The 21,723-nt window shown below is 42.0% G+C and overlaps 1 protein-coding gene across 1 annotated transcript in view; it reads left to right on the forward strand.

The window, feature by feature from the left end:
* Positions 1 to 21,723, forward strand: part of HSD17B12 (hydroxysteroid (17-beta) dehydrogenase 12) — a 71,278-nt gene that overhangs the window by 9,795 nt on the left and 39,760 nt on the right. Inside the window, exons 2-3 of the mRNA XM_015287198.3 lie at positions 13,895 to 13,941; positions 17,859 to 17,934. Coding sequence (XP_015142684.1) covers positions 13,895 to 13,941; positions 17,859 to 17,934 — 123 coding nt within the window. The remainder of the gene's footprint in view (positions 1 to 13,894; positions 13,942 to 17,858; positions 17,935 to 21,723) is intronic.

Below are 21,723 nucleotides of genomic sequence, written 5' to 3' on the forward strand. Positions count from 1 at the left end.
AGGGTATCTGACACGAGAAAGGGTTATTTCTGTGTGTAATGTGCTGGTGCGGAGAGTGGAAGGTGGCAACACGGGGTTATTATATTTCTTATAACGCGTTTTAATATGGCTTGAGCTCTCAAGTGAAAGGCTCTGGGAGAGCCCTTGCAGCTATTGCATCACTTGCCAAAAATAGAATCTGTGCTGCATAAGGCCGCTTGTCTGCAGTGTGGCTAGGCTTGAGAAATTAGTGCTTCTTGTGAATGATGTTCGCTCACTTCTGCTTCTCAGCTAAGCAGGTTTTTAGTCTAAATTTTGAGGCAAAATGAAATAAGAGGTTTTCTTTTTCTGTCCCCGGGGGTGGGATAGGTGTGAAAGTAGCAGTGTCCACAGTTCTGTCTGCAGCACGACTCTAAAAATATGTTTTTAAGCTTACTAAAACTACAACCTAAAGGCTCTGGTAAATATGTTCTTATGCTGTAATTTTCTGAGGAAGGAGAGAAGAAGAATGTGCTTTGTGCAGCACAGAGTACTCTGCCACTCTCGCTGAAATTTAGGAGTGGGTTTTTTATTTTTAATTGCAATTATGCAATGCAAGCAAAGTATAAAACTAATCTAAATTCTTACGAAAAAACACATCCAAATCCTTTCCCCTGAAAATAGTAGTTATGTTCTCTGGTGTTTTGTTCTGAAACCTCAGTCAAGCTGTACCGGCAAGGGAGAGCGTTTGTATTCTGGTGGTGTTGCTGAACCAGACAGGTCTGCAGCACAGCGTTTTATTTTTAGACTCTGGGTTGCCATTTTTATCCTGTAAAAAATATTCATCAGTGTCTGGGTGACAGGCCATCAGTTTTTATAAATGTGTCAGACCACGTTTTCTCCACCTTTCTCTCTCTCCTTCTCCTTTTATGTCCCGCTGTACACAATTCTTTTTTGAGGGGGAAAGGGAGAGGGGTTGTGGGTTTTAATTCATGCATTGGATTTTTCAATTCACAGATCTTTAGCGTCACCCGGTTCATTCATCTTCTGCACTTGGCTGCTTACGCAGCTTTGCTCATTGTCTGTCATGGGTGAAGTGCTCTGGTGCACGGAGCCGAAGGCACGGGCAGGGGGAAGCAGGGCCAGTGCTTCACTGGTCCCCTTGGCTGCCCTCTCCCTCAGTGCACCCCGAACCACACTGGGGTGGCAGCAGTGATGCAACCGAGAAATGTGCCCAACGTATACTGAACGTCACGTATGTGTATGTATGTGTATATGTATATGTACACACACACACACACAATAAAGGTATAGAAAATTACTTCCTGGTTCTCCTTGCAGTACACTTGTATAGACCAGGTGACCCTTAAAACACAATTGTGGACACAGTTCTTCTGGTCTGGGATGTGGGAAGGTATCTGGTGCCTGCTGGAGGAAGCTCTGAGCCAAGAGGCTTTAGGGAACATTAGGCAGCAGCTCTCACTGAGCCCAAACCTATGGCCCACGTTTTCTGCTGAAGCAGGAGTGCCGTGTGCTGCCACTGCTTCCTTGTGTGCTGGACTTGGATCTTCCAAAGCTTTCTGAAGGAATTTCTGTTTGAGTCCGTGAAGAGCATTCCAGGTTGGCGGGCAGCTTGGGACCCCCACGTGGGACAGGAGCTTGGCTTTGAGTGGCTTTCAGTTGCTTATGTGTGCTGAGGAGAAGTGGTTGCATAGGGAAGTGGCAGACAAGGAGCAGCTTGCTGAGCTGAGTTTGCTCACAGCCCAGTGGGACCTGCCTGGAATGGCTGTGGGTTGCACAGCACTGAGTGCAAGTGCTGGGAGACCGACGGCACTGGGTGAAACCAGGGAAAGTGGTGCCAGGATTCTGCTGATAACTGGAGGTCTGAGTCAGCTCTGTCCTGATGGGTTTGGGTTTATTCGTAGTTCTGAAAGCTTCTGAGATCCTGGGAGCACTAGTACCCAAGGTGACTTGTTGGGGCAGGGTCAGGCTTTAGCGTTATGCTGGTTAATGGTAGGTAGTCAAAAATGGGAGAGCAGTAAATGGGTTAGAGTGACTGGTCATGTGTTTTCTATCTTAAAAATGTGGATTTGGTATGCTTAGACTGTACATAAACATGTGTTGGTAAGCTTTCTTTAGTAGCTGGGGGGTAAGGACTGGATTTCCATCTTATTTTAGAGCAGTGTGCAACGAGACTTTCCTATGGTGGTTCTTGGGTTCAGTCATGCATCTCTGGTGTATGGGCATACGATACACATAGCATGTGGAATGGCTTAGGTGATCACCTCCGTATGTATGTGTAACTAGAAGGTAGGTCACAGATTAGCTTTTTCAGTTACATTTCTGCTGCACTAGATAGATAGCACTATGAATTTCTCAGGGTTAAAACTTGTCTTTGCTTCTACACAGATAGGTAGCTATCTTGATTTATGATCTTCATTCCTAAAAATCAGATTTCCCCTTCTCATTTTGCATACTGTGATTTGTAAGCTCTAGGAAAGTGGCCTTGTGGGAGCAGGTAGAGCAGTAGGTGGTATCCCAGCAGAAATGAAGTAGCCCATGTGTTTCAGATTTTGATCTCCTTTGGCTGAGTTTGAAATCGCTTCTGTAAGTAAGAGATTAAGAATATTGGGCTGGACCTAAAATGTTTTATTGTTGTGAAGGGTAGTGATACTAAGGTTGGAGAGCCTTACCAGAGGAAATAGTGTAAGGAGTAAATGTTTCATTGGCCATATGATGTGCTCTGACATGGCTGGTCTGAGTGTCTTGTGCACTTATCTGGCTGCTCCTGGGCACGGATGAAGGTGTTGAATGGGACACTGCAGCTGTGGCTGAGTTTTTGATTTCTCCAGAAGGCTGCAGAACTCAGTGGGGAGGACCTAGGTGTTCTGCAGGGGATGGCTCGGGTCTGGATAGCAGGCTCAGCAGCCTGGTTTATGGGAGGTGATGAAGTGTCTGAGCAGCTCTGCAGCTTGGAGGTCTACAGGAGCTGGGAAGTTTGAAGAAAGAAAAAAGCATGTCTTGCCAATCACCTCCTACAGCATCATTTCTCTAGTGTGTGCTGTGCTTCCCAGTTTTCTTATTTTTGGTACGTTGTTGACGTACTGATGTTTCTACTCTGACTTGCATTTGAAATGAAGATTTTAATCCTGAAGATGAAAAAAGAGCATAATTTTGGTATTTAAAATGTATTTATTTTAAATTCATTTTCTGACGGCAGACATCTAGTCAAAAGACATTCTGATAGACAACCAAAGGGTTGCCTCAGTGCCCAACCTTATAACTACTTAATATGCCATACGTACCTGTTTAAAAACTGAACTGAATTACTGGGAAGTCCTTGACTTCAATTCAGAGGACAGAAGGAAAGTGAAATGATCAGTGTCTTCTCACAGTGATTGGCGGCTGGTAGAGAAAGCACCAAATCTACAACTAGCAGATCAATTCTGAAGAGAAGGAAAAGTAAATGGTGCTGTTTTTTTCTATGCAGAGTGTAGGTAACACTATAACTTCCTGCCATCATCTGTATTCCTCAGTGAATATGGAACTTCTTGAATAACTTGCTTTAAGTTGTTGCCACCAGGAATGAATGGTGGTGGTACAACTTTGGTTTGCTCTGCTGTGTGTAGAATGAACACTTCGGAAAATGTAGCATCATCCCAGCCCTAGCAGTGTGCTTTCACTGCTTTCTGGGTGTGGGCTTTTATGTTTAGCTGTGATCTGTTGGCTAAGTCCAGTTCAGTGTATATTTTTCTGTGCATGCCTATCCATGAAGCAGATTGATAGCCATGTAAGCAGCTGCCCAATAGCTCTGCATAGCCTGCTGCAGGCTGAGCTCAGTGCTGGGAGCTGATCTCCACCTCTCACCCTCTGCAGCATGCTTTCACTGAACTGGAGGAATATCTTTGCTGCACATAGAATCATAGAATGGCTTAGGTTGGAGGGAACCTCAAAGATCATCCAGTCCCAACCTCCCCGCTATGGTGAGGGTTGCCAACCACTAGATCAGGCTGCCCAGGGCTCAACTGGGCTTTGAGCCCCTCCAGGGCTGGGGCACCCACAACTTTGGGCAGCCTGTACCTCACTACTCCTAGAGTAAGGAATTTCTTCCTAACATCTAACCTATATTTCTCCTCTTTTAGTTTAAAGCCATTCCCTCTTGTCCTATCACTGTCAGGTCATGTAAAAGTCAGTTCCCCTCCTGCTTCTAAGCTCTCTACACAACAGCCTGTAGGTTCACAGCATGTAGCCTAGGAACTACACTTACCTTTCTTTAGGGACTCCTGAGGATGGTCCAGTGTTTTTTTCACGTTTTTGAGGGGGAGTGTGGGAAATGTTTGTGCTGTCTTCTTGCATTTGTTCAAATGCAGAATGGGTAGGTCACCTCTGTCATCAGCTCATGGGCTGTTGTGTGATGGACACAGAAGTCCAGGAAGATAGGGGGAACCTTCTTTCTTCCTGTCTTCTGCATATAAAAGCTCTCACCAGTGTCCTGTTATAAATCTACAAACATGGCTGTTTTCAAGGCTTTTTTTTTTTTTTTTTTTCCCTAGGAAATGCTGCAATAGCAAGAAAGTTGCTCAGATTATGCTGTTCTTGAGAGAAGGGAATGTCCTCCCTAGTGATCCAACCCCTTCCTGATTCGAATCTTGTTCATGCTATTAAGCTCCAGAAGTCAGTCTTGGTTCTGTTAGGGCCACTGTGCATTTGTCTCTTGTGTGTCTAGCTCCAGCTGGCCTCTTTTCTGAATAGAGGAGCAGAGGAGACACTCTGGAAGTCTAAATATACACTGAGATGGGGTGGAAATTTTTTTTTTTCTGCAGTCTTCTGACAACATGAGGTAGTCCAGAAGCATGGGGTTAATATAATGATTCACAAACAATCAACAGACTGCAGTCAGGCTTGTTTTGTTTCCCATTTTCCCTCTGATACATTGAATTGGCCACTAATGAGCACACAGGTTCCTGTTGCAAGTTTTTAGTTCTGTTTCCAGAACTATGTCTACCTTGCCCTGCATTGCTGTCTGTATCTCAGAGCTCCTTCAGCAGTTCAGCTTCCTTAACTTGCCGTCTTCAAAGTTGGGAATTTTTCTCTATTGAGACCTCCTGATTTCCAGGCATGTTTGTGACCAGCTTGTGTCGTCTTCTCAGTGTGAATCTGGGCATTTCATTTTCTGGTGATTATACTTCGTGAGCTTATTAAGAGCAAACTTTCAAACTCATTTCCCCAAACATGTAACTCTTAATCATCCTAGCAGCCCTTTTTCAAAACTGTTCTCATTTAAATTACTTAAAACGTACTATTGCTTTCTGTTGTGATAGGAAACACCTCACTGATCCATTTTATATTCAGCCATTTCACCTCAGGTACTTCTCTACCATCATTTACAGTTGTCACCTCAACTCCAAGCAAAGTTAGTCTGAAGAGCATCGCTTGGTGTCTGGTACTAACATGTCACCAGGCAATATTTGGTGCCATTATGTTTTTATTGCTCAGGTCTATGAAGTCATCTCACTCTATGTGATGGGATACTGTGATCCTTTTTCAGTGGCTAGGTTGCCTGCAAATTTCCTAAAACACACTGGTCAGTAATAATGACACCAAACAAGATATATGCTGTGATCAGTCACTGAGGAGCCCTCCTAAGTAATTTTTTTTAATCCTGATGAATTACTTTTTTTTTTTTTAGACACCTCCCTGCCAAGTTTCTGATGATATTCTAAGATTCTTATGTTCAGTCTCAGTCACCTTCACACTAGTAGTTTCCTATAGTTGTAATATAAGATGATTTTCTTTTGCCCCATGAGTTTGGAGCATTATCCTTGTCTAAACTGATGACGCTTTCTTGAAGCTTGGCACAGATTGCCTTTTGATTAAAAATGGATCGCGTGTTGCATTTGATCCCAGTCTCTGCTATTTTCTGTGCTCTTGATTATTCCGAGAACTTGCACAGCTTTGAGTCCAATCTATCTATGCATATTTCCAAGCAAACACGCAAAAGCCTTCAGCTGGTGCCAATCCTGAGCTATCTGATCTTCAAAACTTCACTGCATTTATCTTCTGCTAGAGGCAGGAAGACCAACCAGCCTCTCTGTGTGTGCTTTCTTGGTGCAGCCATGCTTAGTGTGACAGTGAGCATCTGTCACGTATTTCTCAATTAAGAGCAGACGAGAACTTGTTTTCAACTCATGCTAATGATGCGCAGTAAACCTTGCAATAACCCTATGGAGCACAAAGCAGTTAGAGCTTTTGCGTATGCTTAGCTTGACCAGCCCTGGTTAGGTACCCTGGACAGCTCCCTTGCTGTTGCAGAACTGAAGTTCAAGACATGCTCTTCATGGCACTTCCAAGGTCCTTGCTTGCTAGCCTTGAAAGCAACACAGTTCCTAAATCTGTGACAGGGTGCCATGAGAGCTCTGTAGGCAGGAGGGAAGATGATGGAATCCCCTGTCCCCATTGCACAGCCCCAGACAGTGGGCCCCATGGTGGAGGTTTGAGGGCAGTGTGGGTGATAAGGGGCACCCGGGGCAATGGGAGGTGTTGTACAGGTGCAGTGGGAGCTGGTGGTGTGTAGGCATTGCCTGTGGCTTTTCTGAACTGCTCTGTGTTCTTGTTGAGATTTCTAGATTGCTTCTAGCTCTAGAGTCTAAAGAAATCTGAGGAGTGCACTGCCCCCAAACCTTTCTTGCTGTTGTTCTAGATGAAATGGGAACTTGTCAGTGCTGTGATATTTATAGAATATTTTTCTACCCACAATCCTAGCTCTTAGACACAAGCTGTTACCAAGTAAGTGTGTGGTTCTGGGAATTGAACCTCTTGCTGTAGCCTGTCTTTTCAGAGCCTGACCATTAGGCGTTAGCTGCTTTATGCAGGAAAAAAACCTTCATGTGAAAAAAATATCCAGAATCTTGATGATTTCATATTAGATACAGATGATCTTTATGATGAGGATTCCTATTTCAGCAAATTAAATTGGGTATGGAATTGAAGTTTGTGTAATTCCTGCACCAAGTTTTCTGTTTTTATTTAATAAAAATGCAGGGAGTTGCTGCCGTCTTATTAACTTGCAGCCGGCATGCTTATCTTCTTTGTTCTTTGTTAAATATGAGCTGGCATGTGTTAGACTGCGTTAGTGTTCACTCTTTGGGACTTCAGTGGTTTCTAAATTTGGCATTGCTAAGCCGGTGCCCTGTTTGCTCGAATCAGTTGGGGCTGCTATTTTTAGCAACAAAAGGGAATTGAAATAGCAATTTTCTTTCCATGTAATAGATCCCCAGGAGGAATACTGATGCAAGCTCTCTGTCATCCCATATTCTCCCCCTCCCCAAAAGCACTCAGACGAAAGGCAGCTGTCACGGTTTGCGGCTGTATTAATCTTTAATCAATCGAGTGTTTTCTGCATTCAGGTGTTCAGGGAAAAAAGGGTCACGACGAGGATCTGCCTAGAATAACTGAGCACTCGTGCATGGTCTGTGCAGTCAGGACTCGGTGGGTAACGGCAGGGAATAGACAGAGTGGCTAAAAATAGGATTTGCTTCCAGTGTTTCTCCGGTCTATTTTTGATGCTTGATTTTGATAAGGTTGATTGGACTCTTACTAAAAATAGCCGTTCCTAGCAAGTTGAGGACAAAAAGTAGAATATTTTTAACCAGCACAGGCTAAAGTACTTTTGTTGGCTGGAGATAATCTAGAAGCTTGGTATTGGTCAATTGCCAGTGATTTATATAAATCTGTAATAGATGAAGCACTGCTTGATGCCAAGCAGGGATAGTCTCTTCTCCTCTTGCCAGCTTTTGTTTTCCCCAGGAGCTGTCATATTCTTAATATAGCCTCTGCGTTTCGTAGCAGAAGAATCTCGAGTCTTTAGTTATTTATGCAGTGTACTTCAAACCTATGCTAAGGTTAGCTATGCTAGGAAGTTTCTCTGAAATGTACTGCTTAAGAAAGCTTCCTGGTTTATTCCTTATGTTGTTTCTGCTACAGGAGGATGTCTGTAGCGAAGAAAGAACCAGATGTTCTTTGGAGTCTGTCTTGCAGGACAGAGGCTGCTCTCCTGTGTGAGTGGATAAATGACTGGGAAACTCCCTCTGCAGTGCCATTTTGACAACAAATCTGACCATCTCTCGGTGGGCAGCAGTGGTGGCTGTGCTTCCCTCCTGGAGATTGAGTTGTTGGCTTAGTTTGTTGCCAAGAAGAGGACAGTTAGATCCAAACTGCAGGGCTCACATCTTCCTGGAAGGAATAATGTGGTTGGTGGCTTGAGCCATCCTTGAGTGCATCTGCAGTACTTTGAAGGGCTCCCTAAAAACTCATGCTTTTCTTAATGAAAACAGGAAAATGGCTAAACTTAAATGAATTTGTAGTTCTGAGAGGCTAGTAGAGAACACAACTAACAGTCATTAGTGCAAGGAGTATGCTTGGTGCTGTTTGTTAGCAGCAGTATGGGTACAGTATTCCATGCTTTATCTCCACTAAGCATCTCTGAAAGATTATTTTGCTGTAGGAACTGTGTGTTTGTATCTGAAGGCAGGCTTGATCTCTAAGCTTTGTCTTCTGTTGTCTAACCTTGAGTTGGGGAGTCACGAATTTCTAATCTTGTTTCAGCGTGATTGCTCTGCAGAGCTGCAGTCAGATTCTCTGCGCTTGCTGCTGCTCGCTCTCCCTGTATAAATGCTGCTCTTGCTCTCCCTGTATAAATGCTGCTCCTTGCTCATGTTGTGAGGCAGGATTTCTGCATGCCTGCCTCATGCCCTGCTGCACCATTCTCTACTTTTAAGATATCCTCGCTGGATAAGGAGCAAGTTTCTTTCAGGACCTCAAATATTCACTTCCTTCAGTGACCAGACTGCCATGGTTGTGCTTTTGCTCACCTGTGGAACAGCAGTCACCTTTGTAGAAGCAGATAATGCTTACCTAGCATGCCTCCTGAGAGGAGATGCATGTTCCCTAAGTCACCTCTTCCTTGGGAAAGCAGTAACTGTTGCTTGTTGCAAACAGAAAAAACATTTGAGCGTAGGTTCATTGCCTGCACTGATGCCTTATCTTGAGCCATGGGGTTTCTGGGGGATGTAGACACTACTGGCAGCATTCACGTGTGGATAACCCTCTGCAGGCCTTCTGAGGAAAGTTTGGTTTTTAGTCCCTGAAGTTGTTTACCACTGGGCATATTCATCATCTTATGAACTGAAGTCACTGACTGCTTAAACAGTGTGTTTTGTAGACTTGGTCTGTGGCTTACAACAACAGAGAAGTTCTTCCCTTTCAGTGCAATACCAGGCATGCCACTGACCGCTGAGGTCATTCATCTTTGCTGCCTTTGTCAAGGGTTGCCTTGAGTTTGGCACCACCTAGGAGATGACTCAGGTGTTTATGAATTGTGTGTGTTGTACACGTGACGAGCTGTGAAATGGGCTGTGTGAAGCATTGTGAGGCAAAGTGGTTTGGTGGTGGTAAGGTTTAGAGAATGAACTGCATCTACTGACAACTAGTCTGGTAGGGGCAGCTATGGTGGATTCCATATGGTGCATCTTTGTCCTAAATATAAGATATCCTTGTAAGAGCTCAAAGATATGTGAGCAAGCTCATAGTAGAGGTTGTGATGCTTTCACCATACAAGAAGTAAAATTCTGGCACAGCCTTTTGGGAAAAGCTGCTATACTGACCTAAAGCAGAGATTCTGTTTTACACAAATGGGAAGTAGTAAGGATAGCGCTGCAACTGAAAATGTGAGCTGATAATCTGATTTCTTGTGCCATTGATTTGTTAGTATACATGCAGTGGTAACTGAGAAGTCTTGAATCTGTTCTGTACTTGCCGTAGTATACTTAATACTGTGTTTTAGGACTTTTAGTTACTTGTAAAATTCTCTAGTTAAATACCTATGATTTTGTAGAATAGTTTGTAGTGTTTTTTCTCTGCCTTCTGAGGATGTGCTGAACATGGCAAAGAGTGCTCTGAAAGACACTGATACCTGATAGGGAACAATAAGGTTGAGTTTAAGAAGGCTTTCTTCTCTCAAGGCTGGTGGTTTGGTGGGACTGCTACACTTTCTGCTGTAACACGTCAGAAAACTTTCCACTCTTGAAAAGAGCTAAGATCTAAGATCCTCCTGATCTTTTTTTTTTTTTTATACTCTTCCTATGGCATTTCTGCAGTCAAAGATCAAATGACATAAACTTGTGTTTAAATTTTGTTGGGTGCTGTGGATCCACTTTTATGTGGATAATAACTATTTAATGAATAGTGTTTGGTTGCTGGGAGCTGGATTTGATAACTAAAGTAATCTCTTTCACTTATTTGTTCTGATGAAGTAGGAGGCTTGATGTCAATACAGCACAAACAGAAATATGTCCATGTTCATTGTGCAAATTCATTTCAAGTTCCAGTGAGACCAGTCATATCTTTACATGTGTTTCCCATCAATGCTGTGGCTGCCACTGAAGCTAACAGCATAAAATACAGAGCTGCTGAGTAATAGATAAAATGTGTTTGCTGCTTTTCTACATAGTGCTTGCATGTGTTTTCTCCCTGACCCCCAGTTTTGCAGAAGACAGATACTGTTGGATGATAGACACGTGAATCTGTGATTTTTGAGTGCCAGTGGCTGTGGTGTTAGGAGAATGAGAGTAGAGACTAAAGCTCAGTAGATCCTATAGACAGAAAACATTTGCACTGTCTGGTACTTCTGTGTTAAACTTGCCCAACTTTAAAATTGGAACTGTTGTTACTTAATTGCACCATGAAAATGTGTTGTTGTGTTGTGTAGGTATATTTAACTACTGAGCTTGGTAGAAGAAGTTTTCATTTTCAAGATAAACACTTGAATATCACAGTGCTTTTTGTCTGGGGACCTAGATACCACACTGGAAGTTCTCTACCCATTTATACCTTAGGCTGTATCCAATGCCATGGTGGATTTTTAAGTCACTTATATTTGTGTGGTGTACACTGGTGACTATCATCAGGGAAGATGAGTGTTGACTTCTTTGCCTGAAATCAGCGAGTGCCTTGCTACCAGCTTCCATTCAGACCAACTTTAATTCAGCCGACTCCTACACAAGCTTCCTGGGCATTCTTCTCACTTCTCTTCAGGAAAGCGCAGATGGCTGAAGTGGGAAGCTACTACAGCTCGTCTGACTACTGAGTAAATGCGGATAGTCACACTTAGGAGCTGGTGCAGCTTTCTTGTGCAGACAATAACTAATTCCTACTCTGCTTGCTTTGCCTTCTTAAAGCTCTGCCAACTGCAGTCTGTTTGTAACTTTGCTGGAAGGCAGTCTGTAGGAGAAACAGGATTAAAATGATTAATCTACACTTGGAGTTAAACTGGCTTCAACACGTCAAGGTGATAGTTAAAACTGAGATAAACTAGTGCAGCTTCAGTATGTAGCCAAAGTAGTTAAAGCTGCAACATTTGGCTTCATAGCGGGAGACAGGCGTGAATGTAATCACTGAAAACTCTAAGTGTGCAAGAGTTAACAAAACCTCTTTTTATCATCCTCCCCATCACACTTGTGGTGCAGATAATCCGAAATATGGAGGAGGATAGGATAGTTGAACCTTGACTTCTGTGATGTTTGTCCAATTAGTTGCCTTCACCCCACCTCTCTTTGTTGCTTTCAGCAGTGGATCCGATATGCAAGACAAATATCTGGGATTGCAATTGTGCTTGCACCCTTAGTACTAAGCCTTTGAAGTGCTGCAAATGCTTTTGTTATTCCCTGCCTTACGGAGCATACACTCAGCTACAGTTGCTAAAGGCTGAACAGCTAGTGGTGTCGTAAAACTCAAAATACTTAGAAATGATGAGCTTATTATTTGAGAATAAGACTTTAAAGTCCACAAATTTTGAATCAGGAGGAGAAGCTGTCCACAAGTGCTAGGTGGAGGAGCTGTTCTTCAGGCACCTCGTTAACTCTAGAATGAGAGAAACAACTCATTTCAAAGAGTCACTGAAGTCAAATGTTATTCAGTCTGGGTCAACTTAAAAACTATGTCCAGTTATTGTTCTAAGAGTAATGGGGAGTGGTGCTGGTACATGTTTTCTCTTCTCTGTACTCTTGTTTAAACTGTGTGATAATGCATAATATGAAACTGAAGGCCAGCAATGCTGGAATTGAAGCCTGATGGTCCTAGAACTGAAAGGACGATACCATCTTGCAGGGTTATAATGCCGTGTGGCTAACTGGGTGTCACGGTATTGACATGACTTGGATTACAGGCAGGTGGGCTCCTGTGAATGTATTCTTGATTTCTTCTCTGAGGCCTTTTTCTATCGTTTGGACCACTGCTTTACCTTTCTAAATTTGGATTTCTATCTATAGCAAGGCTTACTCACACTTGCCTAATTATAGTTGAGTAGGAATTGGCAAAACAGTGTGACACACTCACATGACCTTCTGAATACATTTCACAGCGGCTGACAAAGCAGCAGGTAGAACTGATCACTAGCCATCACATCCTCTGCGTGCAGTGTGTGCTAGCGTACTGACAGTACAGTTGTGTATCTTCACCATATCGGAGCTATGACCTCTCGCAAACAAACTTTGAAACTAGGGAAGGGATAAATGTATGTGTGTATACCTTCATGTAGGGTCATCTATAAATCTAGCTTGAGTCAGGGGTGTCACTGGATCTCATTGCTAGGCTGTTATTGCATTGTTGACTGACCATTTGAGCTAGAACAGGACCTTTGCTGGCAGCTTCATCACTTGTTATTATGTCTGCTTATTTATAGCTAGCAGCAGAGAAACTGAAATGGTTACATTATTTACTAGCTGTTATTACTCAAACAGAAGTATACTGGCTGCTGTTTGCATTCCAACTGTTTTGGGTGATCCGCAGTGACTAATCAAACCATCTGCAAACATGTTTCCCTCTGCTGCCCTGGGGGGAAGCTGCTGCTAGATACAGTGCTGGCCGCACACCTCACTCAGCTGTGCTGGGGTACCGGTGGGCTTGAGAATCGAACCAGCACTCCCAGTTCAGTTTTCTGAACTGTTAAACAAGCCCTGATATTTGAGGCATGCCTCAGTTCAGGGCTAAGTGGTGGAAGCATTAAACAAGCTGTTCTGATCTGAGGGCAGCCGGATAAGTATTGTGTGTTCTGTAGCCACTTAAGAGAGAGCAGAGGTAGATGAAGGAGTGGCGAGCTGCAGGTGTAGGAATGTTGAGGTATAGAAATTGGAGCTGATGGGAATGAATAGTTGAGAGAAGGAAGTGGTGCAGAATGTGCTTGCTCAAACAGTAGTTGGGAGAAATGGATTGTGGATGAGGGAGTTGCTGTTTAGTGAGAAAGCTGAGATGATCAGCTACTGGTGTGGTGAGCCCCAGAATAATCTGTCAAACTAATGGCATGTTGAGTCACTCAGTGATTTTCAGTGTGTGGAAGAGAATCCTAGAAAGACTTGAGGCTTGACACAGATCCCAGTCCACCCACAGGTGAAAAAACTCTAGACACAACTGGCTGCTTTGGTCAGTCAGACTTGCTGGTGTCAAGGCACCGCAGTCACAGGGATCTGAAAACTCCTGGAGGGTCTTAAACAGGTGTCTTCTGCTTTGAGATATTCTCTCCATGTAATAAAATATTGAATTCTTACAGGCTTTAGGGTGCTTTTTATTTTGCTATATACAATGTATGATTTTTAGAAATCTTTTAAGCCATAAGGCTTCGGAAGTGGCATAGCAGGCCAGAAAACTGGCATGAGAAGAGATGCTGAATGCGATTCTTGAAGTAACTATTAGGCCCATAACTCTTTCTCTACATGGAAAGGATAGTGGGAGCTTCCTGAGAGACCTCTAATAAAATTTCAAGTTGTACACCTATTCCAGAGTCTTTGTCTCTTGGCTGGAATAAGTACTTCAGTAGCCTGCTAATGAGCGCTTATTGCAGTTATTGCTGTGAAGCAGCTAATGGATATCCATCTTTCTTTCCTAGTGGTCACAGGAGCTACTGATGGGATTGGAAAAGCCTATGCAGAAGAGGTAAGAATTCTTATTGTTTGGAGCTGTCCTGATCCTTGGCAAGATGTCAAGCAGCAGGCCTTGTCCCTTCATCTTGTTTTAACATGTACGTGTGGAGATTGAGGTCTTTTGTGTTGCTTCCCTCAGGTGGCTAGCTGAAAGTCAAATCTCTTTTCACTTATTTTATTTGTGACTTCTTCTGTCTTCAACACTCATCTTGTCCTTCAGTTTTTACTTCTAACTTTTTTAGTTACTGTAATTATTTTCACCTACCCCAAGCCTTGCAATTTTCTTTTGGTATTTCCAGGCACTGGCTAAGTGGCATTTCTAGCTACCTGCACTGTGTTCCAATTATTCCCTATGGTTTTTTGAGTCTCTGAAGCTTGGGCTTTATGTCTATTCCTTCTACTGTGCTTTTGCTCTTGATGTGTGTGTGGCTTCCACATATGGTACTGCAGTATATTGTTTTAAGAGAAAAAGTACCTGTTAGTATGGGGCAGTTGAGCCTATGAGCTCAGAGAACATAATGACAAATAGTGCTGACTACAGCAACTTATAGCAAAAATAACTTTTAACTCCAGCATCAGTATCAAACTGAGCCTGTTTGTATTCATTTTTTGTCTTCTCCAAGACACTCACATGATTGTGTGAGGTAATAATCTGTGAGGAGTCCTCTTCTCAGGAGTTTTCTGTTTTACAGGGCCCACAGGCCTCATTAAGGGCAGTCCTCACCCTTCAGACTCCCCTTCCATCCCAATGTGCCCTTCCATGTGCACTCCTTCCCCCAGGCTCCTTGCTGCTTTGCAGATAGGAGCACCCAGCCCTACTAAGGGGGGAGGCTGATGTCAAGAGCACCTGATTCTTGTGCAGGGCTGACAGCTCCTACATGCCAAATTATGCCAGTTACATGGCCCTGAAGCAAATTATGCAAGACTTAAATAACTGCCTAGAGCAAGTGGAAGGAGGTTGTTGTGCCCAGGGCATAGTAATACTGGGAGGAAGCCCTCTGATGTGTGAGATGCCCCCCTGAACATTGTGGGTTGTTGGTTTCAGGCTCTATATGTTAGGTTATTGGGTGAGTGAAACTACAGTTTTGCTTTATGTTCTCTGCTGGTGTCTGTGAGAGCTAGGCTGCCTTTGAACACAAATGTGTGCTGCTGGCAGACCCCTGTTACATGTACACCTAGTAGGAAAGCTGATTTGCAAGTATGACACCCTGATGGGAAACATGGGCTGTTTCAGCTTTTTTGCTGGTGTTACTGTAGGCACAGAGCACTCCAGAGGGTGCAGTCATTCTTGAGCTATAGGATGAGATGTACTTTCCCCTTTGAATGTTTAGGTGGATGATGGATGTTTAATTACATCAAGTGAATAGAGGGTGAAATATGAAATACCCTAAAAGACTTCTCAGTCTTTCAGTGAACTCCAGGTTTGTCTGTCTTCCCAAGACTGCCAGCAGAGGCTTGACTTTCTACTAGGAATTCCCTTCAGGTTACTATAAATGCCACTGGCATATACAGCTGCTTGGGTACTCACAGCTGTGAATATAATCATGCAGATTATTTCCTTCTCTTTGGAGGAGTTAAAGTGAGAAATGCAACTGTTGAGATCTCCTCTTCAAAAGTTTGGTATCATCTCTGATTGTTGGTGGGAGAATGTTAGAAATTAGTGAATTCCCTGGTTGTATGCTGCTGTGGTTGCTTTCCTAATTTTCCAAGCAATAGGCTGCTTTTACACTTTTCATTCCTGTAGTAATAAGATCTTTGTTCCTTGCTCAGGATTGATATCCTTTTCACAATGGGGCTACCCCTTCATGAACAGTGCTTTGCTAAATGCAAGTGTTGTTCTTTGCCCAGGTAATGCTTGCCTTTGGTTCCAAAGGAGCACGCTTTCTTCCTTGTTTTTTAATGAGGGCATACTCAGGACTTGCTTTTTATTGCCCCATTATTGCTGTTCTCCCGATTAGCAAAAGCAAATAGCAGGAATTTCATCTTGGATGATAAACTACAGGTTGTGATCCAGTTGAGTGCGTGATGATGCTTTTCTGCATCTCTTTAGTACTGCTCTTGCTGTACTTGCTCTAACAAGAGCTCTAACTCTGCTTTTGGGAGAGCTGTCAATCACACTCCTTTCTTCCTTTGAGAGAAAGAGTTTTAACAGCAGCTATGTTTTGCTATCAAAGTGGAAAATGTGGTAGTTACTAACATTGGATTTATGGAAATTAGACACCTACATCCACCAACTCAATTTAGAACGATGACTTTTGCTTGCATCAATTAATCCTTAAGCTGCAGGAGCATCTTCCTATTGTGCTACTTTAGATTAGTTTTTGTGATTATTTTAAGGTCCTCTCAGTTGGCGTTTTCATCTTGACGAGGTCATTGGCCAAAGATCCAAGTTTAATGGCAGGTTATTTACAATGTAACTGGATCTTCCTCGTTCCTCATATGAAAAATGTAATCAGTTACTGGAACCTCAGGGGATGATTTTTTCTCTTTGGACAGCTGTGATTTTTTTTCAATTCACTAGGTCTCTATCAGTGAATATTCAGAGACACAGCGGAACTCTATCGGGTTACATCAGTCAGTGTGCACTGTATCTTTTCTAAGACATATTATTTCTTCTAGATGATACTCATTCCTAGTTACAGGTTGTTTCTTAGACATTTTTCATGCTCTGTACTTAAATGATTCTCGCCATTTGGTTTCCATTTCTAGATTTGAGATGAGCTTCTCAGCACAACTCTTCAGTATCAACATGGCAGCAATTTCTCTCAAGTTGCTTTTGCTGTGGAAGTTCTCAGATTTGCTGGGAGTCTGCTAACTTGCTGTAGCAATGTGACTTTACTTGATCTGTTTTTGGGACTGGTACAGTTTGGCACTCTTCTGTAAGCTGAGGTACCTGCTTAAAGCAATCTGTGAGCCCAGAGCTCACTGCTGACACAATGCAAGCTGTGTGTCAGCAGTCTAGAGTTTGCACCTACCAGGAGTAGCTGTAGGGGTTTCCTGCCCCTTGGTGCCTCAGCTATTTCACAGTAAGCAGATTATTGTCAGGTCGTCCTCAGTATCACAGGCAGAGATACTTTTAGGTAAACCTTTTGCCTTTGCTTTCTTGATCCTGTGGAATGGGAGAAAGCTATCTTAATCCCTTCTTCTCTTCCCACCATCTCCAAAGCTTACTGCTTGACTTTATGAAAAAACTGTTCCAGTAAGCTAGCTGCCTATAACTATAGGATACAGTGTTTTTACTTTTCCCTGGAATAGGCATTTGCAAAAGAAAGACTGTTTATTTTCCCTTGCTGGGTAATTCAGGTATGTAGCTGTCTTTCTGCAATCTGTTAAATTCTTAGATCCTATTACAAGCATGCAAAGTTAGGTCTGATTTGATGACCAGGATACATTGTGGCCGCAGCTGAATTTACATAGATAACTTCTCTAAAGGAACTCTGTGAGTTAAGTTGACCTTTATTACCTATGAATAGGCAAAGTAGGAGTAGAGCCTGGGTTCTCTCTAACTAAACTGCTAAAGGAAAGAGGCATTGAGTGCAGGAGTAATTTTGCAACACAGGTGCTTAAGTGACCATGGATATCTTAACTGGGCATTTTTAGCTTAATTATGGATAGTAGCTTCTTTGGTAGGACTTTCAGAAGTGTGGAAAGACTGTAAAATACCTGTTGTTGATTATCTGCTGTATACATGTGCTTATACACCTGTATGGGATGACAAAGAGGACACTAAGTTTGCCATGAGGGAAATCAAGGAAGAAGTGCATGCAAGTCAGTGTCCTGTTTTTCCCCTCCCTATCTCTGTGTAAAAATGTAACTCTTCAAACTTGCTGGTCACTGTTACAATATTTGACCAATCCCTGCAGTAATTAGGATGCTGATTTGGAAGTGACCTATGACTGTCCTTATGTTTCCTGTTCTTTGTTTTTTCAGTTGGCAAGACATGGAATGAAAGTGGCTCTAATCAGCCGATCAAAAGAAAAGTTGGACCAAGTTGCTGGTGAAATAAGTGAGTTGAAAACTTCTTCCTTATGTTTCACATATGTGCTTATAAATAAATGTGATTGCATGTTAATTTCTTACAGGCTGATATATACAACTGTAATTAAAAAATGAGAGTATGTTCTTGTCCACAGTGCAAATATTACAGGCATAAGTGATAAAGGCCTTGCTAAATAATTTTGCAGATGTTCCTCTTTATCTTCTGGGAACAGTAGGGTTTAATTCTGGTGATGAGGCACTGGGACAGGTTGCACAGAGGGGTTGTGGATGCCCCATCACTGGGGCAGGTTGGATGGAGCCCTTGACAGACAGTCAGATCCAGTGAGTGGCAACCCTGCCCAGGGCAAGGGGGGTTGGAACTGGATGGTCTTAGGGTTCCTTCTATCTCAAGCCATTCTGTGATAGGATTCTATGAATATGTACTTCTAAAACTGTTAGTATTGCATAAGAACTGCCTGCCAAGTCAGACTAAAATACCACTGATTGTCATGATAAGCACCTTGAACAGTAATGAGAGAAACATGTAGCCATTCCTTCACCTGAATACTGCCTCAGTTTGAAGCAAGTATGATTTCATGGGTTTCAACCACAAAGGTGGTTTCTTTGTTCCTTACGTTATTCATTGTATAACAAAGCATACAGATTTATTGTGGGTATGAGTGGTTGTCTCCCGCCTGCTTCTCTAATTTCATTTTGTTTTGGATAAACTATTCAAAGATCATTGTAAGGAGCTGTGAGCTCTATTAGGGTAACAAACGTTCATAGTCACAGGAATACGGGGAATGAGTTAATGTGCAAGTTTAAGAGCCTATGCTAGGGATTGTTTCTTTAGAAAGCATTTAGTAAATGGCTATATATAAGCATGAGGAAGTAACTTTAGTGTTCCAATCACAAATGTAAAATCAATATTTGTATGGGGTCAGTTTCCTTGTGTCTCTTGCAGACAAATGATTTTTCAACTAGAGCTAAGTAAAACCATAATGCAGAAAAATTCTTATTGTAATCTACATCTCTTTTATTAAGGCAGATTTAATGCAGGTTTATTAGTTTATGCGTAGTATGTCAAGATAAAAGGAGAAATGTAGCCTTGTGTGTAGAGCTTTTTGATAAGCAGGAGTGGGAGTCGTGTACTATAAAGCATGTTTCTCAGCATAATGATGTTGGATAATGAAGGCTTTAAGATCCTTCTTCTGTGTTACTTGTTTTGCTTAGACTTTCCTAAAATGGTTTGTGTATATAATACAGGTAACTGTAAGAGCTGCTCTCTTTCAGAGGTCATAACAGACTTAAGCCAAAATAATACATTTAAAACTTCCAGTGAATTTGTTATTGGCACCACTTTACTACAAAGTGTAATCTAGAAGTAAGTGTACACAAACTGTTTTGTACCGCTGTAGTGAACTGCTTAGTCTAATGATAACTACATCACTAAAGGGCTTCAGCTTGCTTATTGATGACTACTTTACTAGTTTTCTGAGAAAAATAGGGCATACAGTTCTCTTGAAATTAGTTTAAATGTCACTGTATGTAACTTTAATGCCCACTGTAAGATGGCATATGAAACTGTTTTCTAGAGAGGAAAATCTTTGTATGTATATTTAGATGGTAAAGAGCATCCTTATTAGAACTCAAATGGCATCAGATCCTAACTTCTAGTTTGGAAGTGATTGTCCCTGCTCATTAGTGTCCTTCATTTAAGAATGTCACCACAGTGTCTGATCATACCTCTGATACACTAATGTTGTCAACGCAGCAGCAGGGTAAATCAGCCGTACAGCTGTATCACTGCTTGTGAGTGTGAGTACTGAAGCTTATTGCAAATACTGAAGTTCTAGCTGCAGTCTTTTTGGTGGTTAACTGCAGCAGCTGGGTTATAGCTTGCTGCATATGTGGGCACACAGTCACATTTCTTGCTACGCTGTATGTAGTTATCTTCCTAAGTAAAAACTGAATTGCTGGAAGTTATCTACAAATATCGTGTTTGAGAAACAAATGCTTTCTTAAGCATGAAGTGACAAGCTTCCTGAAAATGGTCATAACCCTTTCTGAACCGGTCTGGAAATCTCTTTCTCCCTGGGACGTGAGCATGATGCTGACAAGACAGATAAATCTACTGCTTTGAGCTTTCAGCACCAAAATGATGGCTGCTGAGAGAGTTTTACAGATTAGGAAAAAAAAAAAAAAAAAAAAAAACCATCTACTTTTGTAGAGCCGCCTGTAATACATAATTACTGTTAGGCCTCACCCAAACATTTTTCTGCTTTCTTTCCTAAACGATTCTGAAATGAGATGACTCATATTGGGTTTTCAGAACATTCTTTTGACAACACTGAGCTACTGAAATGTATACCTTGTTCATTGTAGCATATGCTAAAGGATTAGGATAGTCTGCATAATCAAGTGAATCAGAATAGTGCTTTCAGATCCTTATAGGCTTTAGCTGGACAGCAGTTTCTTGTACCCAAGCTCATGTGGTATCTGCAGTCTGTTCAGATGTTGCTATGTATAAGATGGGCATGTATGTTTTTTTCTTTTTCTTTCTTTCTTTCTTCTTCTTTTTTTAATCACTAATGCTGTAACTACTTGGATGTTTCCCTTGTGGGTTCCTGAGGTAGCTTTACACTCATTCATGGTGATCCTGCAGACCTGAGCTTGATCATGTCAAGTATGATCCTTCTTCACTTGAAGGAAAAATGGCTGTTTAGCTCTGGATAATCACAGTTCTTTGTATTGTATGAGCTATGTGTGTTTTCTGTTCCTTCCTTGTTTTCACTGATCAGAATCCTGCTGGTTCTAGCAAAGGGTTAGATGCCCTCTGTTACAATTAGAGGGTTTTTGAGGATCAGCTACATTTATTCTTTTCAGATGAATCCTTTCTTGTGCTCTTCAAATATACTTAGATTAGGAGTGACATGTGTGTACGAAATGCAAGTTGCATAAGCACCATTATAAGAGAAGTGCTGATAGGTCTTTTTGAATGGTAAATACCAGATGACCTGGATGTGATTTTTTTTTGTGTGTGCACACATTAAATGGGCTTGTACTGGTGTTACAAGACAGCCAGATGTTCTGAACTTATAGCTCAATTTGAGCAACAAAAATTAGTGGATGAATTGCAAGCAGTTAAAGTCTCTGAATTTGTTTGCAGAATGCTTAGGTGCTGTAGGATTTCCCACAAAAAGGAAATTCTCCTTTGTGTTCTCACAGAAATAGGGCTTAAGTCACAGAATGAAGAAAGGATTTTGAACATTGTTTTCAGTGATTGTGGACTGCCACTCTCGGAGCTGCACAGTTCTGTTAATCAAAAGGCATCATATACAAACACTTGACTTTCTAGATTTACTCCACAAAATTCTTGGTCTGGTTCATAATACATCAGTATTTCACCATCTTTTTAAGATGTCTGTTGTATTGTGCTGTTAAACACTTCAAAGCGTTCAGAAAGAAAACCTTTCTGTGAATGGAGTCAGTCCTTTGAACACCTTATAATGACTATTGCCTTGCTTGCTGTGTTCAGCAATGACTATGGCCCAAGCCATCTTGGGTGCTCAGTGCAACAGTTGATTCAAGAAACATCATGGATTTGCAAGCAGAAAAACTTCAGTTATTGCACTCTTGCCAGCAGGTATGTTCTGAGCAGACTTGGGAAGAACTCCAAAGAAACTCACTTTTTAGGGGTTGAAATGTGAAGGATGTAGTGAAAACTAGCCAGGTGGGGAGAATGCTGTCAAGAGAGTTTTCCTTTATAGAAATTTGTCAAAAGAAGAATTTGGCCTTGGTGTACATTGTTAGCTGG

Source organism: Gallus gallus, chromosome 5 (genome assembly GCF_016699485.2).
Source record: "Gallus gallus isolate bGalGal1 chromosome 5, bGalGal1.mat.broiler.GRCg7b, whole genome shotgun sequence".
NCBI lineage: Eukaryota > Metazoa > Chordata > Aves > Galliformes > Phasianidae > Gallus > Gallus gallus.